At 38.0% G+C, this 20,488-nt stretch overlaps 2 protein-coding genes across 3 annotated transcripts; both read right to left on the minus strand.

Moving 5' to 3' along the window:
- Positions 1 to 16,321: 16,321 nt before the first annotated feature.
- On the minus strand, positions 16,322 to 16,835 carry LOC137233919 (uncharacterized). Its single transcript, XM_067757457.1, has 2 exons — positions 16,697 to 16,835; positions 16,322 to 16,633 (listed from the first exon to the last, which is right to left on the minus strand). Exon 2 carries the CDS (start codon positions 16,578 to 16,580, stop codon positions 16,413 to 16,415), a length of 168 nt encoding a protein of 55 aa, XP_067613558.1. The 5' UTR covers positions 16,581 to 16,633; positions 16,697 to 16,835; the 3' UTR covers positions 16,322 to 16,412.
- A 2,372-nt stretch (positions 16,836 to 19,207) lies between these two features.
- Positions 19,208 to 20,098, minus strand: UQCR-Q (Ubiquinol-cytochrome c reductase ubiquinone-binding protein). Of its 2 annotated transcripts, none has more exons than XM_067757459.1 (3): positions 19,940 to 20,098; positions 19,439 to 19,641; positions 19,208 to 19,377 (listed from the first exon to the last, which is right to left on the minus strand). In XM_067757459.1, exons 2-3 carry the CDS (start codon positions 19,611 to 19,613, stop codon positions 19,283 to 19,285), a joined length of 270 nt encoding a protein of 89 aa, XP_067613560.1. In that variant the 5' UTR covers positions 19,614 to 19,641; positions 19,940 to 20,098; the 3' UTR covers positions 19,208 to 19,282. The 2 variants fall into 2 exon arrangements, with proteins under 2 accessions (XP_067613560.1, XP_067613561.1); XM_067757460.1 differs by having other exon boundaries at positions 19,439 to 19,636; positions 19,940 to 20,093.
- Between the last annotated feature and the right edge of the window lie 390 nt (positions 20,099 to 20,488).

A 20,488-nucleotide genomic window follows, 5' to 3' on the forward strand; every position in this document is an offset into this window, starting at 1 on the left:
AAGAAGTGTCATAAGCCGTTGACATCTCTGCTCGGGCTTTTAACCTTTCTTATTCTGTGGAGATATTAACTGAAGTTTCCAGTTTGGAATTTCGTCAGATAGAAGTATATCTCTGTATGTAATCGCTTTAACTATGGGTCCATGGGCTTTAGCTCCTTGCTGTTATCAGCGTCGGATCAAATCTTCTCTCGAATCATCTGCGCCGATGTCGTTGATTTTCTTTGTTTTCTTAGAAAAAAATTATTTTCTCAGTGTATGTTCCTCGCGAAGGGAAGACACCTTGCCGCGATTCGAAGGCTCAATCGTTGACTACAGGGCTAGGCCAACCGGGATGATGCAGTTGCGCAGGGATATATATTACTGGGATAGAATAGTCTCGTGGTAAGCGATGGCTAAGAATTACCCAATCCTAATTCATGTAGCAACAAGATGAAAAGTTTTCAGAATTAAAAACAAAAAGAAAGTTCGTCCTTCTCCTCTAGGGCAAGCACCGCACGGGTGCAAGCGCCGAGGAAGCATGTACACCCTAGCGGAACTGCGAAAGAGGTGAGAGCGACTTAGTGGTGGTCGACACCAGTATGGCTTCGAGCTTGGTTGTGTAGACAACGGTGAATATCGCTGGACCAGTTGATGCCGTACGCTAACCATGCGCGGGCTCGGAATGACTGCAATGATAGCTATGCGTCGTTTCCCCTTGGACTGAAAGAAGGCAATTTCTCAAGACCAATGTGCCTGCGAGTGCTGACTGCCTATCAGACGCCAGAACGATAATTGGTCTCCCCGCGGCAATGGCAGGAGTCTCACGAACTTGCCATAATGAGCCAACGGTGAAAAGAGCCGGAGAAAAGCTTTCAACCGGGGGTACGAACGCGGAGGCAACTACGGGTAGAGCATTTCTCGAGATAAGCCTCTTGGTGGCTTGGTGTGTGCTGTCTAGTCCTTTTCCCAAGAAGAAGAAGATAGTGATAGTGAGTGTTCACCACTTCGTGAGGCTATTTATCAGTTGGTCCCTGAATCTTTGAGGAACGGAAAAAGCCCTGTTGAATTGTGTACGAGTAGTTCGGCCTGTCTTTCTTGGCGATATCTATAGGTGCCAGTTATCGGTAAGAATCCTTTCTTTTCTGGTGTGCTTATTACGCGACGCCAAATAAGACCCATATAGCGCCAATAAATGAGAATGAGGTTTAATGGCAGTAAGAGATGATGACGTAATATTAGCACGAAAAGGAGTTGAACGAATAGAATTAAGGCCATTAGCAGTTCATACATTGTATCTTCTGAAACTGATCTTCTGTGGAACGTAAGTCAATAAATTAAAACAAAGACTTTGCTGTGCCAAAATGAAATTATCGCTTTGAGGCTAAATCCCGAAAGCTATAATCAGTTCCTACATGGTATATATTAATTGATTATTACAAGAAAGGGTATAACTATATTTTATTGTAAAATAAAAAGATTCACCGCGAGCGCTTTCATATGTACATATGTATTTATTCACATAAGGATATAAATATGCAAACTCGCAAGTGGAACCAATCTTTAAAAAAATGAACTAACAAAACCCAAAGGGGCGGTGCAGAATTTTAAACGATGGGTGTAATAAGAATTTAAACTTAATAACATACGTAGAGGCATCAATAATGCCGAAATTGTTGTAATGAGACTGTTTATCTTTAGCGGTGCAACAACGGTACTGGCACCTCCTCTGTCACTTGCAACATAGTTTAAGATCGTCGTCGTCGTAATCATAAGGAAGGGCCATTCTTTAACTGGGATGATTAAAAAAAATTGGGTTCATAAGCTACTTGAGCGGTTAAATGGCCAAAACGCGCATGCGCATTAATATTACAAATTATTTTGCTGGTTACAACTGAATTTAAACCACTTTTCCTTATTTCCTTCCATATAATCTTCTGCAAAGATACAAATTTGTGATAATAAAAATTCATATTTTTCACAGCGTATGTTCGTCACGAACTAAGTATACACATGCACATATATTGAAGTACATTACACGCATACTCCCGATATTCTAACGGAAGGCTGGTGCAGTAGTAAAGTTTGGCGATTGTGTATAGTGGGTTATTATCGATGAAAATAATCTGGAACGCCGAACTTACTAGAAAGACCAGCCATCAGCATGCATACCGTACAGCAAGTATATTTAAAGTTTATTATTATAGACGAAAATATTGTGGCGAATATTAACATCACTATGCTGCTAAATAAATTCACAACAACAATAAATCAAACAGCCACACTTATATACATGTATATATACATTAAAGCAAGCAGTCACACTTACTAAATGTACACATTAAAGCAATCAGCCACACATATGTACAAGGCAGCGAAGAATATGTCATACACATAACCAGCAGCCTGAAGCAGAGAGATGATTTTACATACCTATATATAGCCGGCAGCTAAGAGCAGAAGTTGTTACCCACACATTCACACGCATACGGCTAGAAGAAAAACATAGATAAACTACGGATACACATGTACATATATGGCGAAATAACCAGGCATTAGATCCAATGTTCTAGAAGGCGTGTGCGTGAAACGTCTAGGAGAAATGGGAGAACGAAGTAACCGAGAGTATAAAAGCAGCGCAAGCTGAGGAATCAGTAATCATTTTGATTTAAACACGCTATTAATGAAGTATAATTTTACTGTCGCTATGGTCATAGAACTCTGCCATTAATCCCAAATCCCAAAAAAAGGTATAATTTCAGTTCCCAAAGTAGTCTAAATAAAGCCTATTTTGCAATACTGAATATTGGAGTTATTAAGCGATTCGAACGTTAGCAGAAAGTTTAAAATAAGCCTAATTTCTAAAAATTCGTTACAATATACTAGACTGGGTTGGTCCCCATACAAAAAAAAAGTTGCTAATGTCCGCCCCTAAATTTATAGATTATGTTGAGAGGGTTTCGGAAAAAAAAATTTTTTTTTTTGATCCTTCGAAATACAGCCGCAAAGGTTTTTTTGTTGTAACTTGGTTATTTGACGTCCGATTTTTAAAATTGATTTGTCATTATTTTGGCCTTGAGAAGCTTCACATTTCCGTTTAATGTCCTTTTAAGCTATGAAGTCGTTTTCACATGATTAGGTCAGCTACCAAAATTGTACCCCCCCTAATGTTGCTTTCAAACCATATTACTAAAATAAAAAACAAAGAAGTTATATCACTTTCAATATTTATTGCAACTGTTATTTTACCTGATTCTTATTATACTTAGACCTGAAACTCATGATATTTTGGGAGGAAAAATTATTATTAGGGTTTGCATTGAAAAGTTAATAAAGATATGCCAAATATCATAAATAGGGGAAGTCAAAGGAAATAAGTGAGTCCAACCTGTTGTTTTGCATTTATAATAATAACACTATGCGACAAAATCAACTTAACAAAATCAACGATAGATTCCAATTTCGCCGTTTTGACACAGTGCCGAGAATATTGTTTTCTATTTTTGGAAACCTGGCTCAACATTTTTAAGTTCTGTTTTGTCCATGCATAGTGATACGGTCTAATGTGCATACAAGTTAATTGATGGTTAAGTTATGGAAATCAACTCCAACGTAATTGCTCTGTTCCAAATTTTAGTATAACAGGTCTCACGTGGTCAAGTATTAACACCAACATGTTTAAAATTATATATGTATGTAAATGGGCGCAGTCAGCGCCTGAACAGGAGCTGCCCTCCTCGGAAGAGTTGAATTCAAGAGAGTCGATCTGAATGGCCCATATACAAAATATCATTGGTCTTAATAAAATAGACCTCTTTCGGTCTTTGCAGGATTTGCTTTGGGCCGCTTTCATGAGACCAGTCCTAAAGTCTAAAGATGTTTTCCGATTGCTGTTAGAGCGATGTCATCGGCTTTAAAGTAACTACTCTCTCCCATCAGTCATCTGGGTGGATGATATTTAAATATGTTTAATATATTTCGCTCCAGCTATCACTTTTTTATGTTTCGTTTTAGTGAACTCGATTTACCTGTGCTTTGAGTTGCAGTTGCAAAGGTTGTGTTGAGTACTTCTCCTGGACATAGCAAATGTTGGCCTGTTACCCAAATTATAGGATGTATTCTACAAGTATATTGATTGCTATCATATGCACTTTTTTTGAAAATAAGCAAAATCGGTTGACGACCACGCCCACTTTAATTTTAATAGTAACAACAATTTTGATATCTTTGAGGTATATAACTAAATTATATTGATTTTTCACCTCACTAGTATGGTGTTGCAAAGTAAGATGACTTACGAATTTTAGAAAAGGGGCGTGGACCCGCCCCTATTTTAGGTAATCTCTCTGTAATAATAATGCCATAAATCGAATGAAAATCGAACAGTTCTAACGAAATTTCGTATAAATTTTTTTTAAACAAAAAGCATAATATACATATATATTAAGTAAAATTTTAAAAAATGGGCATGGCATCACGCGCATTTAGTAGAAAAAATTTTCTAAAGTTTTGCAAGCCGTAAATCAGAAACTTTTATTACCACGCTCACTTTTTTTAAATGTTGCTTAAAGTTTTGGTGATGGTTAAAAATTTTAAATATATGTCTGCCACGTAACGACATTACCATTATCGATATGTTTGTTCAAAGTACGGAAATATCAAAAATATTGTAAATAGTCCTGATCCGCGCCTTTGGGTTAAACTCTTCACAAAACTTTCAATAAAAAAGTCGAACAAAAAGCGGCAAATTTTAACGAGATTTTTCAGGAACATTGCTTCTTTGAAAGAAAACAATATTTTCATATGTATAATGTAGTATATTTCAGCTTTCATATAATTTATTACTCGTGATATTTCACTTTGAATGTATTCATACTTTAGATATTAGAGCTTACAGGTTATTGTGACGAATATTAGCATCACTAACTGATACTCACATCACTAAGGTTATTAAATAAAGGCACAACAACAATAAAGGAAGCTGCCACTCCTGTGTACGTAAACAAATCAATCATCACTAACTCACATACATACAAGGCAACGTACAAACACATGTAATCGTCAGCCGAAGTAGTATTCACATATACACACGCATATGGCTATGCGAGAGACTATAAACTACAAATAAACATGTACATGTAAAGCTGATAATCAAGCATGAAATTCTCGAAGTTATAGATCTTGGGAGAAATGGGAGAACGAGGCAACAGAGAGTATAAAAGCAGCGAAAGCTGAGTAGTCAGGAAGCAGTTTGATTTTAAAACGCAATTAGTTATGAAGTGAGAGTTATTGTGAAGTAATCTCAAAGTAGTATAATAAAGACAATTTTGCATTATTGAATATTGGAGTTATTTATTCAACAGTTTAACGATTCGAACGTTAGAAGAAGGTTTGGAATAAGCGGAATTTCCTAAAATTCGTTACAGTATCTAATGTTCTGTTTCGCCCACGACGCAATAAAAGCAGGCAGGTGATGTTAGTAGAATAACAACAAAAATATGACGGCCCTCATAGTCCGGTCATGAATTTCTATGTAGTAGGAAAGAAATGAAATGAAATGAAAATGTGTGGTAATATTTTGCTACTTTTTTAGTACTCTGAACATGACAGAAAAGTGATGAGAAAACAGAGGCAATAGGAAGAAAAGGTAAAGTTGGGGGAAGTGGGAAAAGTAAAGTGACCAAAAGGAATATGTGAGGTGAGAGTAGAAGTAAGAATAGGGGTAATGGTTTGAGGGAAATTAGTAAAAAGAGGTTTACAGGAAGAGTAAGAGTAATACTGATAGTTAGACTTGGAAAGATCAAGAGCAAGATGAGTAAGAGGAAACACGGGAAGATTTACGGAAGAATGAAATTGATAGGGAAGTTGAATAGGCCGATTAAGGTAAACTAGAAAATACAGAGTGAAGAGGAAATAAGAGAGAATGAAAAGGGTTAGTTAGAGGAGAGGCAGGTGGATAGATAGAGAAAATCGGAATCATGCGTGTCTAAACGTTTCCACGGTCAGCCAGAGCTGTTTAAAATAAAGTTTTGATATACTAAATATTTCTTTTTTGCCATCAATGAATTTCTATATGCTCTGATTTTTTGAAGCATCGTTGGTGTAAAGCCTCTGCCGCTTTATATTTTTACCCCAGCCACCCTTTTCTACTTCATGAACCTACCCTCTTAACGCTTCGTTTACATAGTTAAATGTTGGGTCTCGGGACCGTGTACCGTCGATCCCTAGCTTTCGTATTACAAATCTTCCAGATACTTTTCCGTGATTTCATGACATTCCAGGTCGTCAATCATCTCATTGACGTCAAAAGTTTGTTTCCATATTCCTTAGTTGTGGCCAATGGGATACTCTGAAGGTCCAGCACTCAATTGCGTTGACTACTCCACTTTGGAAAAGAAAATAAACCCTCCCACAAAAGGAAATACAGATCGCAAGCATTGTTTTTCTGCACGTTACTTTGTTTTTCAAAAAATATTTTTTTATGATACTGAAAAAACCAATGCTGCAGATAAGTCAAGAAGCAGCACTTAGAATTAGTAGAGCGAATATTGTCAAATGCGACTCAATTTTGTAATCACATGTCGGTTTTTTTTTTGAGTCATGGGTTTCGCCAAAACTTCCAATTCATTACTTGTTATCTTTATCTTTTTTTCTTTGCCGTTTGTAGCGAGGAAAGCTCTCCACTAAAGAAATCTCCGATTAAAAAAATTGTGTTCTTATTTGTATACTCTTTCGAAGCAAAACTTTAAATTCAACTTCCGGCAGCGAGGAACATCTTTAAAAAAAAACCAGTACCCTAATGTAAAAATAAAAGTGTATTAACGTACCAAATTTATTTGTAAATAAAAAAATGTATTTATTAAAACAAAAAAGAAAATTTCTCCGCCCAAGCCGTTCTATTGCATATTGATTGATTCGTATGCTTTTTGCTTTTGGAATAGTATGCGTTTATGTCACGTTCCAAATGCATTGCATTTCTCTGAATTTCATTGAATGACCGAAAAACATTTGCCGGTACCAACATGGACGGACAATTGTATACTTGGACAAACCAATTGGTGATTGCCACCGGCATTCTAATCACTATGTTAAGCAATTAATTTACATACGATCATATGCATTTCAGTGCAGTATACTGGGCCGGATTAACCAAAGAGAGCCATTCGCATAACTATATATTTTATTGGGCAATCCAATAGTATGCATAGCTTCCCCTTCTCATTGAACTCGTAACTTGCTCTGCATGGCTGATGAGCTCTGGCAATGTCTGGCCAAAGAGGTTTTTCCGCAAACATGATGAAAATTTAATTGCTAAAAAAAGTGTAATACAAGTCATTGTAATGCGCACACCAAATCCGCATAGGTTCAATTTTTGCGAAGTTTGGGCGACATAGCGGTAAAAGAAAAGGCACGCAGTGTCTCAACGTCCTAGCGGGAACAGCGAAATTAAGCCGAGCTAGCACGAGTCAATCTCACCGATGACCAACTTATGAATGAACAACACCCCAAGTAGAATTCTACGATTTTCAAGAGTAGGCAGATTGATGAGAAGAAGCCTACTTCTGTAAGGTGGAATATGAACGCTAGAGTCCCAATTAAGACCGCGAAGTGCAAATTTTAAAAATTGTTTCTGCACAGACTTAATCCACGTTTTTTGTGTCCAGGACACCAGAGACACGAGCAATATTCAAGTACTGGACGGCCCAAGGAAGTGTATAGGATCTTCGTGAGACAAGGATCGTTAAACTCTTTGGCCCAACGTTTAACAAAGCCAAGTATACCCGTTGCTTTATTTACAATGGATGAAATATGCGTATTAAAATATAGTTTTGGGTCGAAAAGTACACCTAAATCATTAACGGCAGATAAAAGCTCCAGAGGTGTAGAATTTAGAGTATATAGTGTCAAAAATGGCTTTACTCGGTGAAAAGACATAAGCTTGCATTTTGAGCAGTTTAAAACGCTGTACACCAGCTTTGAAATTAATCCAAATAAACTTGAAGGAGGTTCCGACTAAACAAGTCCGAGGGCAAGTATGTATGGCAAAGTTTTACATCACTCGCATACATAAGAGCCCCCGAATATTTACGTATTAGTAGTAAGTAATTTATGAAAAGGGTAAAAAGCAATGGGCCCAGATGGCTACCCTGAGGTACGCCAGAGGTTACATTAATTATCTTAGAAGCAATATTTTTATACAAAACATTTTGAGTCCTGTTTGTAAGGTAGCTTGCGAGCCATAATAATAATCGCTCCGGAAAACCTACTAGGTCAAGCTTGTGAATCAGTAGCTTATGGTTGACAGAGGCGAAAGCTTTACTAAAATTGGTGCATATCACGTCTGTTTGTTGTTTATACAGGAAGCCGTCCCTTACTATGGAAGTAAACTCCAGTAAGTTGGTGGTGGTTGAAGTCTGGCGCACAAAACCATGTTGGCAGGAAGATAATAAAGATTTGCATGTATGTTGAAGCTGGAATGTAACTATTTGCTCAAAGGTCTTAGGGATAGCTGAGAGCTTAGCAACACACCTGTAGTTTTCAATATTAGACCCGCTACATTTTTTATGTAGGAGAATAATAAATGACTGTTTCCAAATTTAAGGAAATATCGCAGAATTCATAGATAATTGTAATAATTTCAAAATCGGTTCCATAAACTCACAGCGCAGTGCTTGAGTACACAACCGGGTACACCGCCTTGTTCCGGAGAATTTGTTAGTTTCACTGCTGGAACACTTTGAAATACTGTGTTGTAATCAATTACAGGATTTAGAATACAATGTGAACTATTTATGCAATACGAATAATGACTTAAATTGATACTATTAGACGAATAGGTTGACCTAAAGAATTCAAGGAATATTTCCACAGCATCATGATCAGAGCTGGAAGATCTACCACCGTAAGAGAAGGAAGATGGAAATCCAGGGACGGAATGCCAGAGAAATCTCCATTTCGATCGCATTCATAATACCTACATACTTTTCTCCGTGTTGTTGTTGTTATTGTATTAACAATATCGATGTTATCGATGTTGATGGTTCTTTGCCGGATATAGATCCGGTACGTTCCGGTAACAAAGCACCATTAAGGTACTAGCCCGACCATCTCGAGAACGATTTATATGACCATATTAAACCTTCTAGGCTAGCTGGGGCTCGCCAGAGCCTCGGTTGTTAATGAAACAGGATTCGCCACGGGTAGGTGAGGTTGACAATTGGGTTGAAGAAGCTATATATTGCGCTGGCAACCCCTTGAGAGGGTAGCGCTACACAGTCTGAAATTACAGAAGGGTTGAAGAAACTGATTGAAATTTGAGCGATTATATGCTTTTGTCCCTCATCCGCTTTACTGGTTCAGAATAAGAGGAGTAAGATAAAACTCTCAAGGATTTTTATACTCAGTTGAGCAGAGCTCACAGAGTATATTAAATTTGATTGGATAACGGTTGGTTGTACAGGTATAAAGGATTCGAGATAGATATAGACTTCCATATATCAATATCATCAGGATCGAAAAAAAATTTGATTGAGCCATGTCCGTCCGTCCGTCCGTTAACACGATAACTTGAGTAAATTTTGAGGTATCTTGATGAAATTTGGTATGTAGGTTCCTTGGCACTCATCTCAGATCGCTATTTAAAATGAACGATATCGGACTATAACCACGCCCACTTTTTCGATATCGAAAAATTCGAAAAACCGAAAAAGTGCGATAATTCATTACAAAAGACAGATAAAGCGATGAAACTTGGTGGATGAATTGAACTTATGACGCAGAATAGAAAATTAGTCAAATTTAAAGAAAAAAAGTTAATATCTTTACAGTATATAAGTAAATTATGTCAACATTCAACTCCAGTAATGATATGGTGCAACAAAATACAAAAATAAAAGAAAATTTCAAAATGGGCGCGGCTCCGCCCTTTTTCATTTAATTTGTCTAGGATAATTTTAATGCCATAAGTCGAACAAAAATTTACCAAACCTTGTGAAATTTGGTAGGGGCTTAGATTCTAGGACGATAACTGTTTTCTGTGAAAAAGGGCGAAATCGGTTGAAGCCACGCCCAGTTTTTATACACAGTCGACCGTCTGTCCTTCCGCTCGGCCGTTAACACGATAACTTGAGCAAAAGTCGATATATCTTTACTAAACTCAGTTCACGTAATTATCTGAACTCACTTTGTATTGGTATAAAAAATGGCCGAAATCCGACTATGACCACGCCCACTTTTTCGATATCGAAAATTACGAAAAATTAAAAAAATTCCATAATTCTATACCAAGTACGGAAAAAGAGATGAAACATGGTGATTGGATTGGTTTATTGACGCAAAATATAACATTAGAAAAAACTTTGTAAAGTGGGTGTGACACCTACCATATTAAGTAGAATAAAATGAAAAAGTTCTGCAGCGCGAAATCAAAAGCCCTTGGAATCTTGGCAGGAATACTGCTCGTGGTATTACATATATAAATAAATTAGCGGTACCCGACAGATGATGTTCTGGGTCCACATTTTGGTCGATATCTCGAAAACGCCTTCACATATACAACTAAGGGCCACTCCCTTTTAAAGCCCTCATTAATACCTTTAATTTGATACCCATATCGTACAAACACATTATAGAGTCACCCCTGGTCCACCTTTATGGCGATGTCTCGAAAAGGCGTCCACCTATAGAACTTAGGCCCACTCCCTTTTAAAATACTCATTAAAACCACTTTCATTTGATACACATGTCATACAACCACATTCCAGGGTTACCCTAGGTTCATTTTCCTACATTGTGATTTTCCCTCATCTTGTCTCCATAGCTCTCAACTCAGTATATAATGTTCGGTTACACCCGAACTTAGCCTTCCTTACTTGTTTTATTTAGAATTGGGTTGTAAGTGTAAATTAACGAAAACATGCCTACATTGAAAATAAATGTTTAGAATCAATATTAACAAAATTATTATTATTATTTATAAAAAACTACATTAAAACAATATTATTGATGTTTTACGGGGGAGCAAAGTAGAGAAAACTAGAGAATGCCTATATAGATGACACAACGTTGAGCCATCCGTATATAGGACATAGGATAACTGCCAATAACCTAGCTATGCTTTCCTTGGAAGGCCTATGATATTTAAAGGTAAGATGTGGCTAATTCCTTAAGCCAAATCGAGCCACATTTTTTTAACAAGGACCTAACCCTCCAGAAGCCATGGATGACATTTCGAGATGATACATTCGGAAAAGGGGTTTCTCGAATAATGATAAATTAAAATATGCATTAGATATGCATGCTAGAATCGACAGTTTTATTGCCAAATGAAAGTATCAACGTCAGTCGTTATGTGTTTTTGCACGCTTTCCACAAACATTGTGTAACAAGATATACATAGATAGATAGGTAAGTATTGAGGATTTAACTGCGACCATTGGTCTGTTCTCCTTCACAGTACCTCATCCCAGCACACTTCTGTGGCGAAGTCTAGTCGCTCTCTCTTCCAACAATATATGCTCCTTTAAATGATGTGGACCAGCTGGCAGAAGTGGCTCAGGCCCAATGGGTCGTATAGTCGCTGCCTCTCTCGTAAGGCTGTCCGCCCCTCCCCCCTCATTACCAACCACTCATCTTTATCCTGGAACCCAAGCCAGCAATACTAGACTACGAATTCCTAATTGGTTCACAACGCACACCAAGAATAGTTCTAAAAAAAAAATTGTTTGAATAGTGATGAAAAATCTACAAAAGTGCAAGACGCGTAATATTCTTTGACAATCAAATAAATGTGGCGGCTCTCCAAGTCACTGGGAAAACGCGTTAACATTGCTTATTGCGGCCCTGGCTCGATCTATACTATGTGGTGTTTCTATGTATGTATTGTTATATGTTAAGCCTACACCGACCAGGAAGACATTTACGCATTCGCACCAGGAAATGCGTGATTGTCCATAAGTTATCTAAATTTGTCTATTGGTGCGCAATGAATGGATTGGTCGATTGATTGGGTCGCCGTAACAATCAAGGCATGCGACAGTAGGGTGATGAATGACTAAATTAAATTTTTTCATTTCTCATATACTGGAGAATAGAAAATCCGAGTATTATCAGGAAAGCAAATCAAAAAATTACAAGTAGCGAGTTCGCAAGTTCATATGGAAAATTGCTTCATTTACCTACGAGGTTTCTAGATTTATGAGGCGTTTGCATATTTGAGAGTTGTATTATTATGTATTTTTAATAAAAAAAAATAAATGTAAGGCGCGATAACCTCCGAAGATATTTTAGGCCCAGCTTCTCTTCCAATTTGCGTCGTGCTCCTTGTTTTATGCCGACTCCGAACGGCATCTGCAAGGCAGAAGAGTTTCCACTGACCTACTTTTCTTGGCAGAAATACACACGGAGTGCTTACCAAACACTGCCGAGGGGCGAACCCGCTTAGAACAATTTTCTTTAATTGAAAAACCTTGTTTCTAAAATGTTGATGTTGCTTTGCCCGAGGCGTGAACCCAAAATATTCGGTGTTATGTATTTACATAAACATTTTTTTAAATCGTTCGAATTTAATAAATTTTTATTTTTTAAGTTTTCAAAACCCTTCTGTTTTGAGGAAAAGCGAAATAAAAAACAAGAGAAAGTCGTCAAATGCATTTGGATTTATGAGAGAGGGATACAAACTAAAGAAAAAATTTAGTCTGGTTATTTCTATTGGCTATTTGGAAAAGTTAGTAGTTTCTGGTGACCAATACTACTTTCCAAAAATTTAAAAAAAAAAATCAAGCAAACACACCCTAATGTATCAAAAATTAGAAAGAATCTAGCAAACACATCCTAATGTAAATGTATCATAACAATATGTACGCTATTTTGACTAAAGCCTTTCCGTTTAAAGAAAATACTGTTTGATGGAGAGAAATAAAGGGCATATTTTATTGATTACGTTTAATTTTGTACTTACATATGTACGTGTGCAAGGCGAATTTATTACCAGGTGTTGCTACCCCAACAGGTGATTGCTTCTTCTTGATTATTATCCATATAGCGCCTTGTACTTTAATGTCATTTAATCGAAATCAAAGAAAATTTGCTTTTGACTTGACATTCTTCTGCACGGCGAATTGGTTGAATTCGCTTTGCCACCACCTGGTATGGATTCGCCTTGGTACCTTATGTACCTAAAGACCCTTTCCCTAATGGGAAATCCTAGAAAAGTCCGAGTTATGAAACTTGGCGAATTAAATCGGGAATTAGATACATGGATGGCCGATAGTTGAGTGAGTTCACTAAATCCGAAGCAAGGGAATCCATACCAGGTGGTGGCAAAGCGAATTCAACCAATTCGCCGTGCAGAAGAATGTCATGTCAAAAGCAAATTTTCTTTGATTTCGATTAAATGACATATTAAAGTACAATGCGCTATATGGAAAATAATCAAGAAGAAGCAATCAGCTGTTGGGGTAACAACACCTGGTACTAAATTCGCCTTGCAAAGTAATCAAGAAGAAGCAATCAGCTGTTGGGGTAACAACACCTGGTACTGAATTCGCCTTGAGTCGAAGGAAATATGATGTTGAAAATGCTACAAATCACGACTTCATTTTCTCTGGGATATCCTTGTCTCCACTACCATGGCAGCATGGTGACAGCTGATTAATACTTTTTTAATTTGATTTGATACAACTTCCGACGCAGTACGATTTTAACATTAGTCTATCGATTTACAAAAACAAAGTACATGGAACTTTTATTTATGTTTGTAGGTATGTCACCATGCTGCCACCTTGTATGGTTCCGTCATGTCCACTACTGATACATCCAAAGAAACTGAATAAGTTGAAGCAGTGGTAAGCATTGTGAATGAAACTAAGTGTGACATCTGATCTGTTAACTGCCTGACAATTGTTCAATATGGCTACCAAGGCGAATTCATACCAACAGCTGATTGCTTCTTCTTGATTATTTTCCATACAACGCCTGGTACTTAAGGCGAATCCATACCAGGTGGTGGCAAAGCGAATTCAACCAATTCGCCGTGCAGAAGAATGTCAAGTCAAAAGAAAATTTTCATTGATTTCGATTAACTGACATCTTGCAATACAAGGCGTTGTATGGAAAATTATCAAGAAGAAGCAATCAGCTGTTGGGATAACACCACCTCTACTGAATTCGCCTTGCTGGTACTACAATATGTCAGTTAATCGAAATCAATGAAATTTTTCTTTTGACTTGACATTCTTCTGCACGGCGAATTGGTTGAATTCGCTTTGCCACCACCTGGTTTGGGTTCGCCTTGGCCCAACTTCAGCGGGTGATACAAAGAGATACAGAATGAGACAGCGATAGTCAATTACAAATCAGGTGATCCAATCACTTTGGACTTTTGACGTCTATGCAGAAGATATCACACTTAAGGCTTGGTTTCCGCGAAAGCGGTGCCGCTATATAGCGGCCGTTACATAGCGGTAGAGTACGTTGTCAAAAATATTGCAATGTAAAAGTAAATAATAATGTTCTCCACAAGAAGACGGTGAAGTTCACCGTAACGTAATATAGCGGGCGGGCATAAAACAACCCTGCCGTCATAACGGTAGAAACTCGTTATTCACCGTTTCTTCCCACCGCTATTGTCAAAGCCGTGAATATTTTGTCAAATATGTCAAATTATTTATAAAATGAACAATATTTTTGAATTGGAATTTTTTTCTTGTGAGTTTATTAAAAGAAAAATTATAAAAAAAACTAAACAAAAAACATGCAAAAATGTAAAATTAACTATGGCAACTCGTCTGCCGTAACATTTCGTAGTTTCCAAAAAAGCGTTGCCGCCAGAAACGGTGAGTATACCGGCAGCTCTTTAGCGGTCGTAACATAGCGGTACCGCTTTTGGAGGAAACCAAGCCTTTAGTTTCATTCTCAATGGCGGTAATTCTTTACGACAGCATTACACTGCTAATACACGTCCAAAAATATCGAGGGAGGTATCAAACGACGCGTCTTGACATCAGTATTAATAATACGAAGGTCAAAAGATATTAACGAAAAACTAAAAAAAGACCCGCGGGTACCTCCGAAATCGGAGGTGCTATCCATAGTATTTCTGCGCAGAACACCTTTCTGCATTGGCGGCCTTCGGCCGGGCTTATAAAAAATTACCCTGGGTGGGTCCAACACCGGTTTGGAAACCATCCCTTAGCCTAAGGCCCTTGCTGCTATGGCTTTGTAGCTATATTAATACCTACCGCGTGTATATTCTAACCCCCTGACCCGCTGGGGGATTTTTGTAAAAGGTAATGAGCGTCTCTTTTTCATTATCCCAAGTGCTTCCGGCAAGAAGTTTGAGGATTTTATTACGGCTCAGGATTTCGGGAAGCATTACGAATGCATGCTCGCAAAATGGTATACCCTTATCGAACGTCACACCCAGGTTTTTTGGATTTAAATGTATGTGTATGTTGTAATACTGTCGCCGGTGATTTGGTCGGTAAAAATGTCAAGTTGGGTGGGCCGGTACCTGTAGTCATTATCGTGCAATCATCGGCATAGGATACAATGGTAACTCCTCGTGGCGAGGGGAGCTTCAACATGCGTTCCTGAATTTCAACCGACCAGACAGATAATTTGCAGTCCACCTTTTGAGACAAGAAGGAAGAGGGGATCCTTCCAAGTCTTGCAGTAACGTAAAAAAGCTTTTGACAGGGTCTAGGGCTACGAGTACTGTTATGATTTGGGTTTTTATTCAATTCGAAACATATCTGTTTGATGATGGCGTTTAGCGCCGTGGTAGTGTTATGTAGTTTTCAAAAGACATGCTGATTATTGTCTTGTTTACTGGCGATAGGAGAGATATCGGACGATATGATTCCCCCAACGTTAGCTGGTTTTCCTGGCTTGAGTAGCGGTACCACCCTCGCCGTTTTCTATTTTTCTGAGATGACGAAGGTGGACAAAGACACGTTGAAGACAGTGCTACATATTTGAGTCCCATACTGCCAAGGTTTTTAAGCATTGGCATGACTATACCAACTGGGCTTGATGCTTTAGATGGTTTAGCACATGGTACTGGTTTAGCACGTTTTGAGGTTTCTTCAACCACTTTGGCAGTGATGGTAATAAGGGACGCGCGGTGTTTATGCTTGTGTGCGAGTCTGTTGGCCCGCCATCTAAATTAGTCAACCGTGGGTGGTATGTATTACATTAACAAGCTCTTGACCCTCAATATAAAAATTGAGAACATATGTAGGTAACACTTTAAGGACAGGTTTTCTGCATACCGTTTTACCAAATGTGCTTGTTATTTCTAGTCGGGACTCTAAATCCACAAAAAAATTAGACTGTAGGACAAAAATTTTCTCAAAGAATCTTATTTTATTAAGTTACCATACGTACAGCTTGACAAATTTACCATTACCCACCTATCCCTACAACATTTGTTAAAGTTAAGTGCCACATAAACTACCTAAGCGATTCTTTAATAAAATTACAATGAAGAGAATACCAACGGCCACAGTTAAAACTTGAATATTAATAATTTTTGAATCCAACACAGTCCTCAGGAAATTATGAAACGTTTTTCCATGCATTTCGCTACTACAGCAATCCTCCATTGCGCACAGCTGTCCAATGGCATGCGATGCCGTCCAGTAATAATGCTGATGTTCTATATAAAAGCAAATTGTGTAAATTTTAATTTTGGACTTCTATGCACTTTAATAATAAATACAAATGAAGGGAGAAGTTCCCATAAATCCAGCGAAATGCTTTTTCAAAAATGGATATACACGAAGAAAACAAAGAAATTTGCTAAATTCCACCAACGCAGCTGAAATTACAGTCAGCTGATACGCTTACGTCATTCTTACGTTTTGATAGCTGCAATTACGGTCTGACAGGGTGTTCAGATACAAACTAACTCAACAACAGCGTTACATTGTACACTGAAGAAATTTCGGAATGGTGTTATAGCACTCTATAGATTTGGAACGGTGATTATTTGCTTTATCTAATATATATGTGAAGGTTTAACGATATTTGCAGTTGAAATTAACAATTTGCATGTGGTTGTTGTATATTGCGTAACTCTATACGACAGCATGACATAGCGGGTTAGGGGGTCAGATTATTCCCGCGGTAGGTATGCCTGTCGTAAAAGGCGACTAAAATACCAGATTCAAGGGGCTGTGAAGCGCAACCCTTCAGGTTGCCAGCGCAATATATAGCTTCTCCAAACCCAATTGTCAACCTCACCTATCCGCGGCGAATCCTGTTTCACTAACAGACGAGGCTCTGGCGACCCCAAGCTCCTCATGGAACTTGGTGGTGGCGAGGGAGGGAATGGCCTGATGGTTTAATGTGGCCACATAAATCGTTCCCGAAATGGTCGGGCTAGCACCTTAATGGTGCTGTTGTACCGGATCTGTATCCGGCAAAGGACCATTACATCGATACTCCCCAAAGCCTTCGTGGAGCAACCTTGTCGCTACAACAACGACAGCATGACACTCTTAATACACATCAAGAAATATCCGGAAGGGTGCCAAAAGACGCGTTTTGGACCCAGAATGGTAAATCCGAAGACGGGTTTTGGGTCTATGAAGAGATTTATTTTGATCCGTCCCATTGGTGGTTTCGGAGGGACCCGGGGTCATTTTTGGGTTTTTCGTAAATATCTTTTAAACGACTGAAAATTTTGGTTTTCCGATTTCGGATTCTGTATCCTTGCACCGAAATGTATATGGTAACAACATGAAAGTGTTGAAAGTACCGTGTTTTGTTGTACACAGGAAAAAAAATTGTGTGCATGGTTTTAATTTTGAAACAATTAGTAATTTCTTATGAGAGCTGCCGAAGGACGTCAATGCAGAAAGGTGTTCTGCGCTAATAAACAATGGATCCCACCTCCGGATATAGAGATGTCATTGGTAATTTTTTTATTTTTGGGAACACCGTTTGATAGACACGATCTAGTAGATACTGAGACCAAAACGCGTATTTTGCAAGGCAGATGGGGTTTCACTGAAAGCTTTTCATGGCAGAAATACACTGGGAATGCTTACCAAATACTGCCGAAGGGCGACCCCGCTTAGGAAATCCACAAATGATGCACTAAGTGCCTTAGCGAAAATACCTTACTTCCCTTTTCTAATAAAGAAAGGGAGAACACTTGCTACACTAAGGCTTCAAAATATCTCTGAGCTAAAGAGCGGAAGCATGACCCGGCATACGAAAGTAATAATAAACGTTTAAAGATATCCCGTGCAAAGAACTCTTCGGGAAACAGGGGTTTTATATAATTACCTTGACTAAGAGGTCTGGTTCACGGAGGAATGAATTGATGACAGAAAAACGAGAGCTTGTCTCTTTGGGCCGAACTTCAAGAAATCACTACCAACAGGATGCCAGTCCACTATTTTTCAGGACGAGATCCATGCAACAGTAGTTTGCGGTAGAGAGTCTATACGAAGAGGTTTATCCTCATTACATCATATAGCCAGGCAGCCTTACATGCTTTGCAGTCTTGCATAATTACTTCTAAGCTAGTGAATAAATTCTAAGTTATCTAGGAGCCAAAAACAAGGTTCTTTAGGATAGGTTATGAACATGATTTATTATACACAATAACCCTACACTGGGACATGAAGGTAATGAACAGGCAGACTACCTAGCCAGAGTGCTATAACAGCATTCTATGGTCCAGAGCCTTTCTGCGGACAAAGGCATACACTAAGAAAACCAAAAGTTACTGGGAAACAAATCAGTTCAGACAACAATGGTAGGGTCCGTATCGTGTGTTACGATTCGTATCGGAATTCATTCTTCACTTAGTTTATAAATATGAAACATCCAAACTATACAATTTATAATAAATTATTAATCCAACTAGTACGCGAAACCTCTAGTTCACATATGTCGTTGTTCGGAGTCACGATTTTTGAACTAGTTTGGTTCGTCACTACAAGACACAAAGCATATTTTCAATTGTAATATGGGGCCAACTCCTCTAACAGCATCTTGCTAATGGTGCAACAATGTCGAAGCTGCCAGTTTGCTTGAACTCCAGTTAGAAAATTTCGATGACAATTCAAGTGGTTGCACTGATTGGATGGGGTTAAGTTCGTGAAATACAATAACAATTCCGATTAATATCAACTTTAACGCTGCAGGCCAAAGAACATACATATTAGTACTAATATTAAAGTTTCCTATGACAGTGAATGCTCGATAACAGCATGAATGCAGAATTATCAATAGATATATTTAATCTATGAATTCTTCTAGATCAAAAACCCAATTTACAAAACTAACATGTCTATTCTTCATCCTCAAAATCCTTTGGATTCTTACGCATTTGACGTTCGTGCTCACGTTCCGTCAGATCATAGATCAAGTATCCAACAATGAAGGCTGTAGAAATGAAAATGTTTATAATACGACAATAATAAATACCAATGAATTAATAACTTACGTGGTGCAACAGTGAAAACATTCGAGCGAAAGCGTCTGAACATATTTGGTACACCATGACTAATGGCTCCGGCAAAAGCGCGCTGCTCATAAGGCGACAATTTGTAAGTGACAATGCCGTGCACCTTGGCCAGGTTACCGAAGTGAGCTCCAAGCAGGGACAATGTGGTACGCATTTTGTTTGGCCACTAAGTATTTTCTACACTGGAATTATTAAACATTTATTGATGAATGTCGTCATGTCAGCATGATGATAATATGTGCACAAGAATTTGTATAAATATGCATATTGTTATAATAAACATTTTGCACCAATAGTTTTGAGATTTATGGCCCAATTTGGGTTATGTAATAGTTTTGCGTTTTATAGCCAACTTTTGATTGCACCGACTGCTTGTGCCCGTTTGTGGCACGTTTCCCAGAAATATGCATATTTATAGCCCTTCATATATTGTGTTTGAATAATTATTTTTGGAATATTCGCAACAATATGTTTTATTACCTCACAAGAAGAAAGAAAAAACACAAAATGTATGTGCCTTAAAAGAACTTTACAATTGACAAACCACGAATTTAATATAGACACACACGCGAAGTTTAGGGTTCGAAAGTGTTGTTAACTTTATTTGCGAAAAGTCGAACTCTCTTGAACTGAAAAATAATTTTCCTGGTGTTCCAATGACACATGAAACAGATATGGATAGAGATTTAACATGCAAATGCAACAAAATTGTGATCCATATGGCGGAATTAGTAGCCGTGCTATATTGTAGTTTTTATTTGCAAAAATGTTAGAAAAGTTACGAACGAGTGGGAAAAATAATTTCACTTTCAAAGTGTGCCAACACCCGTAGCCAGAGCAAATGTCAAATTCTTCTTCTTATGCTTTGCTTGCAACAAAAGTTGCAAGTTGGCTACTTTTTCATGTCATATGGCGCCAGTGTCGCTCAATCTACCGTTCTTCATAAAAATACGTGCAATCTGTTAATAATGCATAATATTGAGTTAATCGCACCGATATATTTAAAACTGCTAATGTGACGGGCTTTTA

The sequence above is a fragment of the Eurosta solidaginis genome, chromosome 5 (genome assembly GCF_040869045.1).
Source record: "Eurosta solidaginis isolate ZX-2024a chromosome 5, ASM4086904v1, whole genome shotgun sequence".
Lineage (NCBI taxonomy): Eukaryota > Metazoa > Arthropoda > Insecta > Diptera > Tephritidae > Eurosta > Eurosta solidaginis.

What these genes read in the sequence shown, in the direction of transcription:
- LOC137233919 (XM_067757457.1), bottom strand. Translation starts at nt 16,580, where the DNA reads ATGGAGGATTGCTGTAGTAGCGAAATGCATGGAAAAACGTTTCATAAT.
- UQCR-Q (XM_067757459.1), bottom strand. Translation starts at nt 19,613, where the DNA reads ATGCGTACCACATTGTCCCTGCTTGGAGCTCACTTCGGTAACCTGGCC. An exon ending in TGTTTTCACTGTTGCACCAC is followed by an intron (nt 19,378 to 19,438) that starts GTAAGTTATTAA and finishes TCATTTCTACAG; the next exon opens with CCTTCATTGTTGGATACTTG.